The sequence below is a fragment of the Pangasianodon hypophthalmus genome, chromosome 17 (genome assembly GCF_027358585.1).
Source record: "Pangasianodon hypophthalmus isolate fPanHyp1 chromosome 17, fPanHyp1.pri, whole genome shotgun sequence".
Taxonomy (NCBI): Eukaryota; Metazoa; Chordata; class Actinopteri; order Siluriformes; family Pangasiidae; genus Pangasianodon; species Pangasianodon hypophthalmus.
Genome location: NC_069726.1, coordinates 754898 through 772047, shown reverse-complemented (window position 1 = coordinate 772047; position 17150 = coordinate 754898). Strand labels below are relative to the sequence as shown.

General features: G+C 41.0%; 1 protein-coding gene and 1 long non-coding RNA gene across 3 annotated transcripts in view; one reads left to right on the top strand and one right to left on the bottom strand.

Moving 5' to 3' along the window:
* Positions 1-1427: 1427 nt before the first annotated feature.
* umodl1 (uromodulin-like 1) lies at positions 1428-15500 on the bottom strand. 2 transcript variants are annotated; one of them, XM_026910340.3, is made up of 17 exons: positions 15276-15500; positions 14505-14747; positions 13362-13523; positions 13015-13121; positions 12684-12870; positions 12317-12457; positions 10049-10297; positions 9599-9856; positions 9294-9406; positions 8691-8910; positions 7167-7304; positions 6002-6510; positions 4751-4872; positions 3777-4013; positions 3283-3442; positions 2902-3001; positions 1428-2128 (listed from the first exon to the last, which is right to left on the bottom strand). In XM_026910340.3, the coding sequence occupies exons 1-17, from the start codon at positions 15349-15351 to the stop codon at positions 1941-1943; spliced, it is 3210 nt and encodes a 1069-aa protein (XP_026766141.3). In that variant the 5' UTR covers positions 15352-15500; the 3' UTR covers positions 1428-1940. The 2 variants fall into 2 exon arrangements, with proteins under 2 accessions (XP_026766141.3, XP_026766143.3); XM_026910342.3 differs by lacking the exon at positions 10049-10297 and having other exon boundaries at positions 15276-15499.
* LOC128320863 (uncharacterized) overlaps positions 4320-17150 on the top strand; it is a 131429-nt gene continuing 118598 nt past the window's right edge. The window contains exon 1 of the long non-coding RNA XR_008304455.1: positions 4320-4550. This is a non-coding gene — a long non-coding RNA (uncharacterized LOC128320863). The remainder of the gene's footprint in view (positions 4551-17150) is intronic.

Sequence of the window (17150 nt, the reverse complement as noted above, 5' to 3'; positions counted from 1 at the left end):
ACTTAGCCACAAGGAGTTAATCTCAGCGCTAGAAAGAACGTTTAGCAAAACTGGATGACTAGCATACCGCTGGCTAAAATGCGTAGCAGCTTTACGTACGTACTTACCAGGAAACCCAACAGCATTGTGCTTCATTCGACTTAATTCAGAAGTGGGAATTCTGAACTCGGAATTATGCAATTTTCTAGCTCAGAACATTCAAACTACGAAGTGGGAAAAACGAAAGCATGTGTTTTGTTAGTGCCAAGCTACCTAGCTAACATTATCAAGAATTTAAGATGTATTTACTTTCTCAAAACAGCAAACTGAAAGGACAGTGTTGTAGATTTAACTAACGAATGTGTCTATTTTGAGTAAACGCTACTGTAAAATTGTACTTTTTGTTAGCGGTGTGAGCGGCCATGTTGGCGTGACGTCATGTGCAGATCGGGGTTGAGGAAACCTTCCCAAATTTCTGAGTAGGAATTCCATTTTTGATGCAGTGTTTTCTTTTGTTTTTCCTTATCAAAGGTCAAAGGTTCCAAGCTTTAATTGAACAGAAAGGGGCGGTCCTTAGTGAACATCACAAGCTCGCTGCTGATTGGCTGCATCAGTCTGAGAGACACAGAGTGCTGGAGGATGTTTAAAGAGGAAATATGAACCTGTACTAACCTGTGAATGCTAAAGAAAGAAAATAACATCAGTAAGGGTGCTTTAAATTGTTCACTTAGGTAACTGGATTTAAAAAATAATTTAAAAAAGTGTCCAATCAGCAATCAGTAAGGACCGCCCCTTTCCCTTTAGAGTTCCTGCTGATGTGTTTGCAGATTTGCTGCTGTGTTTATGATTTGTTGTTGTGCTTTGCACTTACAGCACACTCTGTGTGTGTGTGTGTGTGTGTGTCTCCATTAGCCATCCATCTTGTTCTTGATCTTTTGAATTATTCAGAGCTCAGAAATCTCTCTCTCTCCTTCTGTTTTTCTCTCTCCTTCTGTCTCTGTCTTTGTCTCTCTCTCTTTCTCTCTCCTTCTGTTTTTCTCTCACTCTCCCTCCCTCCTTCTGTCTCTCTCTCTCTCTCTCTCTCTCTCTCTCTCTCTCTCAAGGCGTTACCATAGAGACCCTCTGCCTTTGCTAAACAAAGACGCTGAATGAATCGCCTCCTGGAAAATTGTGTGTGTGTGTGTGTGTGTGTGTGTACATTCTCCAGAGACTTAGGGGTACCATCTGCAGGAGTGTGGGTGGGTATATACACACACACACACACACACACACACACTTTTAACCCAACAGTGTCCTCTAGTGATGGTAAAGCTGTAATTTGTACTTTTACCTCTATATGTCACTTCCTGTTTGGTTCTGTGTGTGTGTGTGTGTGTGTGTGTGTGTGTGTGAGGAAATGAAATAAAATGCAAAAATGTATTTGAGATTATTAGATTTATTTCCCTGAATGAATTGTACAGTACACTATTCAACTCTGAACAATAAGTATACAAAATATAATGATATTATAGTAATGATGCTAATAATCATAATAAATTGTAAATTGTTTTCATATATCACTTTGTTTTTAAAAACATTATAAGGTTATAGATTTACACTGTAAATTTATTTAGTAATGCAGCAGAGGAATTATACATGATTCAGAGGAAAGCTGACGAGATTAAAAAGAGATTAAAATACAGAGAGATTAAATTAGAAGGAAAAAACAGATGAATTAAAATCGACACCAGTGAAAGAGAAAGCATGTTGTATATGATGATGATGATGATGAGGATGATGATGATGATGATGAGGATGAGGATGTAAATATTGCTCAGCAATAGTAATGGTAATATTCGCCTGGACTAACACACAGCAGCATGCTACAGCTTGTTCAGTATTGTTATAAGCAGAGTAAAGGAAGGACAGTGATGGTGCGAGTGCAGGACTGAAGGTGTTCACGTGTTCACGTGTTCACGTGTTCAGGTGTTGAAGACGTGGTAGGTGAAGTTCTCCTCATGTGATTTGAACTGGAAGTTGTAGTTTCCCATCCTGCGTTTGCAGAACATAACCACAACCACGGCTCCGAGCGCCAACACACACACTCCCAACGCCAAGAGGATGAAGCCGAGAGTGCGCATGTTCCACACTGCGTCCTGCAGGGTGACTTCTACACACACACACACACACACACACACACACACACACACACACACATTGATTATTTTCCCATATCAGCAAGTAAATTTTTTTAATCTATTGAAGAACGACACATCATACTTTTTATCTGTTTATAGTTGCATTTAATGTAAGTTCCTGATTATCCTGGTACTCAACACACGGCGTACTTATCCGCATGCTACGAGAGTCCTGTTGTCATGGTAACCAGAAAAATATTAGAAATGGTTAGGGTAAAATACTCTTACCACCCCAAAGTTGATTATTTTCCTCTAACAGCAATAAAGTGTTTTATTCCTCTTATACCACACCAATTTACCAACAATTACAGTTTTTAGTTATTAAAGAACAACTTGTCATACTTTTATCCATTTGTAGTTACATTTAATATTTGTGAAACGAGTTAGTTCCTGTTGTCACTTACGTTATAGCAGCTATAAACAGTCGTCGCAGCTTGTTACGCATGTTAGTGAGAAACCGCAAAGAAGCGTAAACTCCTCTGTCCTGAAGACGTCGCAAAACTTACAGTTACAGCTAAAGCGCTGACACTGGAGACTCCTTCCGTCAATGTTACATTTACAGTAAACTTCACCAAATCAATGATGTTTTAATCTGTTTATGTGGAGCCTGTGCTGTACACGTCCCTGTGAATGAGCTGTTACTATAGAAACGATAACGACAACATCTTTACATTACATACTGCTTTACAGCCGTCGTTTATTAAACGCAGTGTAGTGTAGTGTACGTGACAGATGATCTCCTCACCCAGATGTGACTTCAGTAGAGGACCGCACGAGGCTTTGGCCATCCCGATCACGTTAGCACCTCTGGAGGTTCTCGCCAGCCGGGGAACCGCGTTACAATCCTAAAGCAATAAAACAACCGTCTCGTGCTGTTCTACTGACACACAGTGTGTTAATGTGACAGTTAAAGTTAAGGTTTGGCAATATTTCAACAGCAATAAAAGAAGCCTCTGCTAAAAATACTTGATATTTTATTGAGGTTTTTACATCAGAATAGTCACAGAATAGTGTTTCCTGTGTGACTATTATTATTATTATTATTATTATTATTATTATTATTATTATTAATGTTAATGTTATTAATGTTAATCAATCCCAGATGAAAGGGGTGATATAAACTCACAGGGCGACACGTGGCTGTGGACGTCTCGATGCAGATCTGAATCTGACAGTGCAGGTAAATAACATCAAAATCCACCAGCTGGAAAAGATTTACAGCCAGCAGAGAGCGAGTGGATTCACCGTTCTCCACCACCGTGGTGTATTTGTTCGGGACGGGACAACTACAGAGAGAGAGAGAGAGAAATGTAGACAGACATCAAAGAGCGAGAAATACAAACAGAGGAACAGACAGAGACCCAGACAGAGTGAGAGAGAGAGACAGAAAGAGAAAGAGAGAGAGTGAGAGAGAGACAGACAGAAAGAGAGAGAGAGAGACAGACAGACAGGCAGATAGAGAGAGTGATACAAACAGAGGAACAGACAGAGACCCAGACAGAGTGAGAGACAGAAAGAGAGAGAGAGAGAGAGAGAGACAGACAGTCAGACAGACAGTCAGACAGACAGACAGACAGTCAGACAGACAGGTGAGGTGTGTGCAGTAGAATGAGTGCGCACCTGTTTTCGAGGAAAACGTTGTTGGGCTGCTCGGTCGGGTTGTTGCTGGGATTGGCCCAGCATTTATTAATGACCACTTTAATCTGTGACATGTTGGAGCTCAGCCCCACCTCGATGATGACCTCATCTTCAGGGGACAGGGTGTAGTTCTCAGGCAGAGGGTACGTCCCGTTCAACAATCGCACCGTCACGTGGTACATCACAGATCCCTCCACCACATTGTTGATCATATCGTACCTGAAGGAAGACGATATGGAAATATTTAAATATATACAGTTCTCTGTAAAAGTCTGAGGCACGTGTGAAGAAATGCTGTAGAGTAAAGACGCCTTCAAATATAATGAAATTAAATGTTTCTACATTAAAAAATCCTATAAAGAGCAGTAAACAGTAATAAATGAAACAAAGTCAGTATTTAATGTGACGATCCTTCACTTTAAATAAATAAACAGTATCTGAGGTGCAGTGTGTGCAGTTTTATAAGGAAATGAGCTGGAAGTGTTACTGAGCATCTTGCAGAAGCAGCCACAGTTCTTCTGGAGACTTTGACTGTCGACTCGCTTCTTATTTCTGTAGCGAAACCCAGCAGCCTTCATTATGTTTTTATCTGAAAAGTGTCTCTTATGGAATCTGCTGCTTTCTTTACTGACATACAAACATTTTTCTGTAACGTTTCATTTTGTGCTGGAAAACTAATGTTTGGAATCTAAAAGGTTTTTGTCCTGAATCAATAATGTAGAAGTCAGAAAATAAACATCTATAACAAAGTTTGTAGTAAAATAATATAGTGTCCTAAGACTTTTGTGCTGTATTGTACAGTACTGTATATATATTAGAGTTGTGATGTAATAAAATGTAAAGGGCCATGCTGGGGACTCGACACTGCTGAGTACTACAGGAAAGGTAATGGCCTATCAGTGTGTTCAGCAGCTCAGCAGCAGGGGGAGGATGCGGTTGCCATGGCAGCGTGGTACCCGGAGGAACTGTATCCTGTGGAGATGATGAAATTGTTGATGTAAGTGCAGATGACAGGAACCTGGAGCCGAGCGTCTGTGTTATAGAGAATCACCTGCACTGTGCTGTTCTGGCTGTTATTCTGGAAAAAAAAAGGGAATAAAAATAAAAGAATAATCAGAACATGTACAGTAAGGTCAGTAGGCGTGGTTTGGATAAAATGACGTGGGCCTTGTCCACTTCTCTCCGATATTAGAACATTCTACTGAACTAACATAATATGCAATTGAATATGAATATGCAAATTAGAAATTTGCATGTCGGAATCTAACTGGCTCTAATTCTCCTGCTTTTCATTCAGCTGCCCCTTTTATAATAAAGGAAATGCAACACAATCACTGCAGTACTTTTTTCTGCACTTGAATTATTTTGATGAATTATTTAATCACACATGGGATTAAATCGTACGGAACACCGTTTATAAAACGCAGAAGAAGATATATTTGGTAAGGAGCAGGCAATAATCAGTTATATAATATATCACGATATTCATTATGCACAATACTGTAATTATTTTAATAATAATTTTGATATTTGTTTGTAGATTTGTTTTGGATTTTCATCTTAATTGCTTAACTTGATTTCCACTGAAAACTTTACCACAGTTTTCTGACTTTATTTTGAGACATTTTGTTGAATTCTGGATTGTGATTGGTCAGAAGGTATTGATTAATTTTCTATATTTATATTAATGATCTCGTTTTAATACGTTATCGTTTCTATAGTAACAGCTCATTCACGGGGACGTATACGGTCAACGCTCCACATAAAACGGATTAAAAAATGTGTCGTTATTTAACTAAGAGAAACTCTGAATGTTTTGCAGACATGTAACTATAAAAAGTAAGAAGTGTCATTGTTTAATAAATCAAAATGTTTAACTGTTCGCAAATAGCTGTGCTAAACGAGGAATCAAACCCCTCAGGACACGCTGTTATAGGAAAATAATCAACTTCAGCTCGGGAACACTAGCTCCACTTCATCACTCCACTCTGTCGTTGATTATTTTCCTGTAATAGCACCAAATGAAGTGATTTATTCTTTACTAGATGCCTCATTTCTTTACATTTATTTAAAGTTTCTTGATGCCCAAGCTCAGATTCATATTCAATATTCATTGTTATGCTAATTATGAGATTGTAAAGGTAGTTTAAGATGGACACTTAGCATCCCATGCTACAGCGAACAGGAGGAATATCTTCAGCACTTACCCGCAGTTGAGTTCCACATGTTCCCCAGGCCACGAAGAGCCTGACGTGGGTGACGTTCCCCTCAGTCAGGTTACAGCTGGGCACGCCCAGGTACAGCGACGACTCGGAGATGTGCTTCAGCTCCAGGAAAGATCGTGACACGGATACGACCATGAACCCGGGACCGCACTCCACCGTGATGGACTCCACGTGAGAGATGAGTGGCGTGGAGGAGAAGTCTGTCGCTTCAGTGGTTTGGGTGATGGAAGTGGAGGATGGTGGTGTAGAAGAAGATGAGGTGGATGGTGTGGTTGTTAATTCGGTGGTCTGGTTAACAGATGGCTCTGCTGTTGATGAACTGACCGTTATATTGATGCCTTGTGTTACAGGTATGGAGTTTGTGGAGGTAGATGATGATGAAGAGGGTGTTGTGTTTTCGCTGAGAGAGCTCATAGTGAGTGTTGTAGAGGTGACCTCTGTAGATGGACTTGTGGTGTTTGGAGAAGAAGTGGAAGTCGTCATGCTGTTGGCTGGAAATTGATAAAAATGCAACAGGTGCATCAGTTTAAATAGAAAGAGACAAAATACAAGAGATTTTATTTCTCTGATCTGCTAATCGTATGAACAGAATCTATATGATGGAATCAGGATATATTCACTCCAATGATCAACCAAGACATAACTGGCTACAAGGCAAAATAAAAAATAAGGTGGATGCTAATGGCCTCCATTTTAGAGATGAGTAAATCAACACACAATCACAAGGTGCCATTCTTCTTCTTCTTTACCATTTGAATGTAAACACTATTAGAAAATCGCAGAATAAGTCAAATTTGAAGTATTTTATTATCCAAATCACTTCTAACATAAAAAATCCACCTTTATACATTAGGCCACGCCCCCTACCTGAGTCTTGCCTTGGAAATATAACATTTGTTGCTTATATTCATGATATTTGATGGCATATTTTGCAATGCAGAAAACCATGATCAGGGAAAGGGGAACTTTTCTGACAGAGTTCATGACGTTTCTCAGAATGTAGCAGAACCCACTGAAGAAGTTGACTGAAGATATTTATTTTATTTTTTTACGAATTAAAGATACCCTCAGCTGTTGGTTTAAAGTTTCCGTTGGATGGAAATGGAAATTTGGAAGGTGAAACCTGGTAAATTAGCTGCTGCTGTACCTTGGCAGGTGCGTCCCGGCCTCACGGGGTTTGCATCAGTGTAACCATAGTGACACATACAGGTGTACGAACCGAACCTGTCCACACAGTCGGCCCACGGGGAACAGTCCACCTCGCCCAGAGCGCACTCATTCACATCTGATAATGAGGAACTGATGTTAACACACACCTCATTGCACAAACAAGCGGACAGTAACAGTGCAGTAACAGCTCACTAGAAAACACCTCGTATTATATCACACACACACACACACTTCATATCACACACACACACTTCATATCACACACACACACTTCATATCATAAACACACACACTTTATATTATACACACAAACACACACTTCATATCATACACACACACTTTATATCATAAACACACTTCATATCACGCACACACACACACTTTATATCTCACACACACACACACACACTTCATATCATACAGACACACTCACTTCATATCATACACACTTGATATCACACACACACACTTCATATCATACACACTTCATTACACTGTATGTTTCTCAAACATCATTTTTATAATCAAGGAAAAACAGTACAACGGTTCTTCAGTTATCCCTTTGGAGGAACCCTTAAAGGTTCTACATAGAACCCTACAACAAACCATTTTCCTATTAGAAAGAGTTCCATGTAGAACCTTTTTTGGTAGCTAAGAACCCTTTATCATCCAACAAACCCTTTCAAGAACCCTGTTTCAAAGGGTCGATGAAGTTTCTTCCATACTTATGTGGGGAAAGTTCCTGGTATTCAGAGTGGGGTTACGCGGACTGAGGAAGCAGATAAGGTTTTTTTCTTTGCTGTCAAATGTAATTTGACGTAAAATAAAAGCAAGAGATGATTTAAAAATGAAAAATAAAAAAAGACTACTATGGGGATATATGACTGAGAGGATGGCAAGCATTGAAATAAACATCTAATCAGAGTCTATTCTATTGAAAATATATCGTGCTTCGACAGTTACACGTGTGCACAACTTAATGAAGCTAAGAGAAACTAAATCATGGTCATGAAATCCTAATGTGCATGAAATTTAGGTGATTTTATCACATGTTTAGTTTGTTTCATTTTGATTTGTCAAATTAATGCCAATGTTTGTGTTAATTTGATGTGTGTGTTAATCTGCTGTAAAGACCACCTGCCCATGAAGCGCTGAGTGAGCGCTCATCTGCTACGCTTACAGAGCAACTGTTAAAACAGTTAAACAAATACAGCCCTAAGAGTGTGTGTGTGTATTAACTGCATAAGTGTGTGATATAAACTCTAGATTACTGGTGATCATTTTCTTCTTAATACCTAGGATCTATCTGGTGTCTTTAGCTAAAAGAGGGTTCTTCAGGATTCTTTAGGAGTTCATCAGATAATTAAGGGTTCTTAGTCTCTGATAAGGTTTCTGTTTGGAACCCTTTCCAGACACAGGGAACATGGCAACAACGTTTTATAGAAGAACCCTTAAGGGTACTAAATTTTCAACGAGTGCATGTACTGCTAAAATGTGATACCTATGATCCTGGTGTAGTTTGGGTCAATGGAGAACTGCGTGCTCTTCTGCAGGGACTCCATCATATTATTGGCGATGCTGTAGATGTCCTGCGTGCTGTTTGGAAGGAACATGAGGTGAAACGTGACCACGACGCTGCCTGGAGACAGATTAGTGATTAACACTAACACGTTCCCAGAGAGAACCAAGTCCAGGATCCAGAGAGGAAGAGAATGAAGAGTCTGTGGAAGGACAGAAGGAAGAGATGTGATGCACAAACTATTATCATATTATCTCACTACCTATTAGGGATGAATAATATGGACAAAACACCATTTTCTGAGATGGTCACGACGCTCGCAAAACAAATCTCACAGTTGTGATTTGCCAGAAGCTAATTTTCAAATTGACGGTGATGTCAGTATCACAAAGCCCAGCACTGTAACAGCAGTTAGCAAACACTATATTGCACAAGCCTACTTCCTTGCATGATAGATAGAGCTAAAGCTAGTGAGCTGACATCATCATCCAGAATAGAACAATATCCACCAGGTGCAATTCATTTATTTTATTTCCCCTGCATGATGATTCCAATAACTCTACAATGTTACACAGTGGTGTTTACCTCATTCCTGACTTTTTCAGTAAACATCTTGTACTCTTCACTGTTCGGGTTCCACAGAGCCTCAATGAAGTTTATATTGGTTATTCGCACAACCGCTTCTAGAGTCTGTGCATCTACAATCAGAAAATATGCAGAAAATATGCAGTCTTCACTCTCAAAACTCTTTATAATTTATATAATGAATATTTTTTTATGATCTGACCATTGTATAAAAATGATGTCCCTCAGTATCAGTACCTAATGGGAATCTTATTGGTCCTTTAATGGACGAGGGCCAGGAACCTGTCATTCTCCTCTCCACGTACCTGTCTTTACCTTCAGCTCGGTGGCGTTTCCACAGTAACCACACATACACAGGGCCACTTGAGCAGTGTACAGAACCCCAGGCTGAAGGTCGGTCCATGTCCAATTGGAGAAAGTCGTTACCCAGGTGCCCAGCTGATGAGTCCCGTGGAAGAGGACGAGGCTTGACGTGAAGTTGGTCTGAGAGGGAACGTCCCACAACAGGGTGAAGGAGGAGCTTGTGACGTGTTTGGCCCAGAGGTTGGCTATCTCAGGAACACCTATGAAACAAACATATAAATATAATCTCTTTGATAACTAAATCGATATGAACATGGGTGGCGATAAACGTGGATAAAAATGAAATGCACAGCTCCTGACACAAGAACGATTTCCTGTACAGGAACACGTGAACATTTTCCTTCAGAATCACTGTGTTAATGTGAAAATCAAGGATAATAGGAGATACGTACTGAGCCCAGGAATCAAGCTGGAATTAGAGCTGCATGGAGTGACAGGAGGTGGATAAGTGAAGGAAGTGTTGAAGATAGTGGTGGAGGATGTAGTAGGCGGTGTACTGGATGTAGTAGTGGACAAAGTAGTGGAGATAATTTGCCGAGGAGGTTTCCTCAGTGGCCCAAAGCTGATTACGCTCCAATCCGAGGAGCCTGAACTGGAGGAGGAAGAGGAGGAGGAGGAAGAGGAGGAGGAGGAGGATGTATCTAAAAAGTAAACATAAACATGTTTAGTGGAGATGTGTAGCTGATGATGTCATTAAATCAAGTGTGTAAGAAAGAGTCCATGTGAAATGAAGAATTGAAGTCATTATTTATATTATTATTACTTTGCTGCTGCCAGTTTATAGTTACACTTCATTTTTTTTCCATTTGGGGCTCCTTCTTTTTATAAATATTTATAAAATCCCAAAAAATGGATTTCTGTCCTAGAGATTTGGTGTTACAAATGGGATGTGCTGCAATTCAGAGAAAAGGCAAGTGAACAGGGCAGTGGTCAGTGTGTGGTGGCTCATTGGTTAAGGCATTGTGCTACTGAGCAGAAGGTCATGAGGTTAAATCCCTTTAACCCTTCTTTGACCCTTAACCCTCAACTGCTCAGTTGTATCCTGTCTCAGTGTGTCTCAGCCAAGTGAGGTAAATAAACATGCTCCTGGAAGAAGGTGACCAATCCTTGGCTGCTGGGAGGTGACAGGGGTAAAAAGACCGTGGAGACATGGAGCACAGCAATGAGACCCCTCAGCAATCCACCACTCATTCAGAACCTCAACCACTGGTGCCATAAGTGCTGAAAAGCCCTGGCTGCACAGTGTGTATTGAATCATGAGGACAGTTCCAGGACATGAACCTCCAGGATTTCTTAAAGCCTGAGAAGGTCACCCCAAGGTCAACACAAACAAGGCATGTGTACTCTGACCTACAGACAGAAAGTGCAGCAGATCTTAGCAGAGCCTTGTCCATGCCGAGCCAGGCCATGAGTGAGGCATGGAGATTAGAGCCTATTCTGGACAAGACATTCACACCAAGCAGCAAATCTTCTGAGAATTTAGGAAGAGTGGGTGGTGTGGAAATTAGGACACATCTAAGGGTTCTACTGGGAACCACATAGGATCCACAATCTGGAATTGATCCACCAGTTTTGGTTGCCAGGTACTGATGGTAAATCAAGATTGTGTTATCTAACGAGACCCTTGAGATGTGGACGGAGCACCGATTAAAGCTCACTGTAGGGGACGTTTATTTCGAACACAAGTTCTGGCTGACAGAATCGAAGATGAGGTGAGAATTTGCATCATCTGAGGAAAGTTCTCCCTTCTACGAATTCCAGCTCTGGGAAGGATAACCTGCGAGCCACAAAAGAACTGACAAGAAGGCAGTGTGTAGCTAGAGCACCGAGATAAGAGGAGACTACACAGGAAGCTTTGAAAGATCTTTGTTAATGAGGCAAAGAGGCAACAAATGATGAGCTAAGGAGTGATTTGGATATTTTCGCAGCAGAAGATGAGAATTATTCTTGCGCTGACCTATGCCGGCATCCGGACAAACACAGGAAGTGCAAGCAGTGAACTTAATGAACCGTCCGTCAGTCAAATCCGAGCACAGTAATCAGTTGTCGTAAGAAGAAGGAGAAGAAGAAATATGAATATATTAAGAAGAAAAAAGACAGCAACATGGCTGTGAATCAGCGTTGTGTCAATGTTGTCACCAAGCTGTACTCCTCTAGATTTTTCTGTTACCACAAGATTACATCACCAGGTCCACTTCCTCAACCCACGCTCAGAGGTTACTTCAGAGACTAAAAAAGGATTCACTACTAGTTGGACAGTGTGCAGGCTGTCCATGCTGGTTTAACTGGTTTGATCCAAACCAGACTGTTGGACTAGTGTGGTGCACCAAAGCAGACCTGCTTCAACCACACTGCCACACACACACACACACACACACAGCTCGCCTCCAGAGCTGCACACTCTGGCCATCAGCTGGATCTCTCCAGAGGGAAGCCATGTTGGAAACACACAGCCGCAGATACAGTATGTCTGACGTGGACTGCGGAACGTTGGGTCACTGGGACAGCTGACCCTCTGGAGAGGAACTTATCTGGTGATGCTATTTTGGTTATTTATAGTTAGTTCCACTATTTACATGAAGGAGTTCCTAGGGGTGGAGCATAACATGGGAAATTAAGGATCATGGGACATTATTATTATTATTATTATTATTACTTACTCATGCACTGTGTTCCCGGCCTGCTGGGCTGAAGATCAGTGGATCCAGCAGCACACACACAGTTATAGGAGCCCAGAGTATTACTGCAGTAGGCCAGGGGAGAGCAGTCCCTCAGCACGGGTGTGGCACACTCATCCACATCTGCACACATACACACACACACACACACACACACACACAGGTTAATTTCTACTAAAAACTATATACAGATTCAGAGATGGATAACATTAATGAGAGCTGGAGAGAGAGAAGAAATATTCTCATCTGACTCACGAGGAATAAAAGGGAAGCTGAATCACAATGTTCCTGCAAAAATGAATCACACACACACACACACATGCACACACACACACACGCACGCACGTACCCCTGACATCCACGGCCGTCACCTCCTCTATGTTCTCCAGCAGGAGCAGAAGTGTGTCAGAGATGTAGGTTAAGGACAGGAGCTGAGACGAGCCGAGCAGCAGACATGAGGACGTGCTGAACCATCCTGAAGACCACGAGTGTGTGTGATACACTGAGAACTGCAGAGGGCTCAGAGCTCCTGTGACCTACAACACACACACACCGAGGGTTAAGGTCTGGAAATATATTTTGAGATATATATTTTGCAGCTCTTGTATACTGTATATATAAATATAAGGACATTTCCATTTTGCATTGAATATTAAATAATCTGAGATGATAATACAGACCACAGAATGCAGCAGACGTGTGTGGTTGACAAGTCCACTGCTCGTGTTCACCAAACTGAACGCTGCTTTCACCGTTACTGTCACGTTCAGCCATGAGCTCATGTTCACTAACAGCAAAGAAAAATACAATTTTAAAAAATCCCTGGAGATCAGGATAACGTCGGTATGTGATGATATTCACTTTTCATATCGCGATAAATCGCTTAACATTTTATCATGGCTTGTGATATTATCACAATATTGTATTACTAAACAAAAACCACATATATGTACAAATATATTCCTCGAGTTACTCTTGTTTAGTGAGTAAATTATTTGCACTCAGCGCGGGGCTGCAGATCTCTCACCATGTGTCTGAGGCTCCACACAGAGCGACTGGGTTTCTGTCCGGCAGCATTTCTGCCAGCCGGGACAGTCCATGTCGCAGTGACACTGTGAACCCGATCCCGAGACAGGATGCACAGGACAAACCCCAGGTTTAGCCGTGAACTCTGAACTCCTGTTAAGGGCTAAAAAAAAAAAAAAAAAACACCATTCAAAAGTCAAACATTTAGGGTTTGAATCCGAGATGCAAAGATGTGAAAATATCTAGATCAGGGCTGGGAAATGTGCAATAAACTCTAATATGTGTCCTAATTCAATATTACAGCATTTTTCTTAAAAGAGGACAACATTAAATCATCACTAGTAGGAGGGTTCAGCTGTTCAGTGAGCAAACTAAATAAACCACGCCCACAAAATTCCATAAAAGGCAAAGAGAGCTGAAAATGACAAAGTGGCAACTAAACGGTAAAAGAGCAGCTCCTAAGTGCAGCATGCGCTAAATCTTCCACTAATGCAGCTCAGCCACTGCAGCGCCTCAGCTACCGTAGACACACACTAACTCCTCCTTTATAGGGTGAACAGCTCGTCTTAATGGATTTAATTTTAAGTCATTAGTATGAGAAGACAAAATGCTTCACAAAATATTCATTAAATTGGTGTTTTTTTATTGTTGTTGTTAAGAGGAATCACTCTAGCTTCAGAGTTCTTCAGAGTTTCTTATTGTGATGTATCATAATCCCTGCTATAAAATATAAAATATTGCACAAGAAAATAAACATCTTACTTATTATTCATCATAAATGCTTTCCAAAGGAAGAGAACAGTAAAAATAATTATATAGAATATTTCTTTACTGCAAAAGTAGTCAATAATCCAAAATATTTGGACCTAAAATTATTTCTAGAAAACTATATATGCTTCAAACAACTGTGAGTAGTGGCCTAGGGGCGTGGCCTAGGGGGCAGAGCCTTGGGGGCGGGGCTGATTCCAATATTTGGCAATATTTATACTCTAATTTGACTCAAATATGGCGATTCCTGTCAACATCACTGCAGTGTTCAGCTTCACAGTGAAGTTTAGCTAGGAAACAAACACGTCTCCCTCCACAGCTCCCCCTAGAGGTCGTTATTGCACACTTCCCTGTTTTATTTCTGCCCCTCACTCACCCAGAGCGCAGTAACTGCCCACTTGCTCGTAGCCTTCGCAGCACTTCATCACCTGTTTCTCCGTGTTGATGACCTGAGTCTGGTACACGGTGCTGTACTGTGTGACGTTACACATTTTCCATGGCAGCCACCCGCCACACGGCACCATCTGGGTGTAAGCGCTCTTATAGGAGATCATGGTAGTCATGGGAACGATCTCGATCCCGGGACACACATGGTACCCTGATGGTGAGAGGGTGTATCCTGGAACAGACGAAACACATGAAGGTGTCAGATTTTACTCTCTTGTAAAGTGCGATATTACAGATTCCTGTTCCGTTATCTTATAATATTATTCGTATATGAAGCTCGTCGCCGTGTCATCATGACGTCGATGTTAAATAAATCTGTGATGCTGTAACGTGGCAACTGAGTACGGGAGAAGTATCAGTGGTTAAGCATAAGGTTCAACATGAAGTTAAATGCCAACAAAAATGTACATTTCTTTCATTTGTATCTGATCTGCTTTAATTTTGACTGTTTATGTCTCAAAAGGTGCAGAAGAAAATTCCAGAAAAAGACTCTTTATGGAAGGACGAACAATTCCACCATGTTCCCCGATTCTGACCCAGCAAATTTTTAAACATAACCCCGTGTGGTTTTTTTTAAGGGTGTATCTTTATTATATAGCATTGCATCATTTATAAATATTTGAATATTTCAGTTGCATGAATTCCATTTTAGCAGTGATGCGAACATTACATCATAAAATACCACATTTACGTGTCTCACCTGCATCCAGTGAGTTGTGTCCTCTGGCGAAGGTGGAAAACAGAGCCACTAACCAGACACAGAGCATCCAAAGCATTTTGGGCCTCCAGAATAGAGTCCGTATGTCAGAACCATACTACACCATGATGAGCTGCAGCTTTCCTACTGCTCAGAGACGAGTGCAGGGCGCTGGAGAGAATCCTCACCTGTGTCTCACATGAGTTACCTGCCTCCTCCTCCTCCTCCTCCTTCCCCTCCTCCTCCTCCTCCACTCACTTTCTCTCTCTCTCTCTCTCTCTCTCTCACTCACTCTCACTCACTCTCTCTCACTCTCTCTCACTTCTCCATCCCTTCATGCTCAAAAACACACCAGTTCCCTCGGGTTTCTACCTGCAGGGAGATTATATATACAGAAACACGCTATTTAAATATTAAAATACACAAACACACACACACACACACAAAATTTACTGTTAGTGATGAGGTATAAAAATATTTAAAGTTCTATGAACTTTAAAATGTTGTTTCATTTCTGCACTTGATGGATGCTGTAGGTGGCATTGGGGGGGTTATAGGCACTATAAAGGGTTTTACACACACACACACACACACACACTTCCAAAGCTTCAATGAAGGCAAACAACCTCCTCATCACCAATCTTTCATCTGCATTTCATCTACATTACTGAGAATAATAATCTAATCTATAGCGTCCCTGTGAATGAGCTGTTACTATAGAAACAATAACGCATTAGAACAAGTGCATTCATATAAACCTGTGATTTGCAGCTGCACTACTGTCAGAGCTGCTGTTATGGAAAACTAATCAACACCTGACGACCAATCACAATCCAGAATTCAACAGCGCTGTGATGTAATAGTCATATAGCGAATAAAACTCCAACGCACAGTCTAGCTAATGTCAGATTAATAGTCAGATAGAAATGAACTCTGAATTAGATTAAAACTGTACAACTCTATCAGATGCTCGATGCTGAATCAGACTCTCTCTCTCTCTCTCTCACACACACACACACACACACACACACACACACAGTTTTCTGTCTCATACACACACAAATCCACACAAATCAGTGTGTCACCTGCCCTGACATTTGGCTAATTACAATGTGGTGTGAAAATGAGCCTAATTAAAGAATTGCCAGTGATGGAGTCGTTAATTTAAATGTGCTGCAGATAGGACAGAGCTGTGTGTGTGTGTGTGTGTGTGAGAGAGAGAGAGAGAGAGAGGAGAGAGAGAGAGAGAGAGAGAGAGAAATGGAGCACTATGGCAACCATGAAGCATCCTCACACACACACACACGTGTATCTGCTGCTGCATGAGTGGTTTAGCAGGACAGGAATTACGACAAGTACACTCCTGGGCAAAATAAATGGGAAAATATTAATCTTTTAATATTTTTAACAACAAATCACTGGTCAGGAAATGAGCGAGAATGAAACAGATAGATGAAGGAGCTCAGTTTGGGAGCTTTTCCCTTCGACATCCCAGCACATATTATTGGAAAAGTTTGTACACCCAGACGTGTGTTAGTGTGAATTTTTACATCAAACATTTTAATCATTATCATGATTTTGTGTAGAAGAAGACTATAGAAGTGAATTTCGCTGTTTCTAGCTTTTCCCCAAACAGCGAAAGGAAACCAGCGAGTGGAGGCACAGGAGCTCTCAGGAGAGCATCTGCTTCATTCCTGCTCATTTTCTCACCAATCATCTGTTCTTAAGACCATTAAAAGCTTCAGATTTGACATTTTGGGCTTGGCCCTGTTCTTTGTCCAGGAGTTCATAGACCAAGTCATAATAAAAGTGGAAGCTAAACCCTGTTGATGCGTCTGATTTGTGTTAAATGGTGTTAGTTTTGAGTGTGTGAGAGCA

What these genes read in the sequence shown, in the direction of transcription:
- umodl1 (XM_026910340.3), bottom strand. Translation starts at nt 15,351, where the DNA reads ATGCTTTGGATGCTCTGTGTCTGGTTAGTGGCTCTGTTTTCCACCTTC. An exon ending in ACACAACTCACTGGATGCAG is followed by an intron (nt 14,748 to 15,275) that starts GTGAGACACGTA and finishes CGTCTGTTCCAG; the next exon opens with GATACACCCTCTCACCATCA. An exon ending in GGGCAGTTACTGCGCTCTGG is followed by an intron (nt 13,524 to 14,504) that starts GTGAGTGAGGGG and finishes TTTTTTTTTTAG; the next exon opens with CCCTTAACAGGAGTTCAGAG.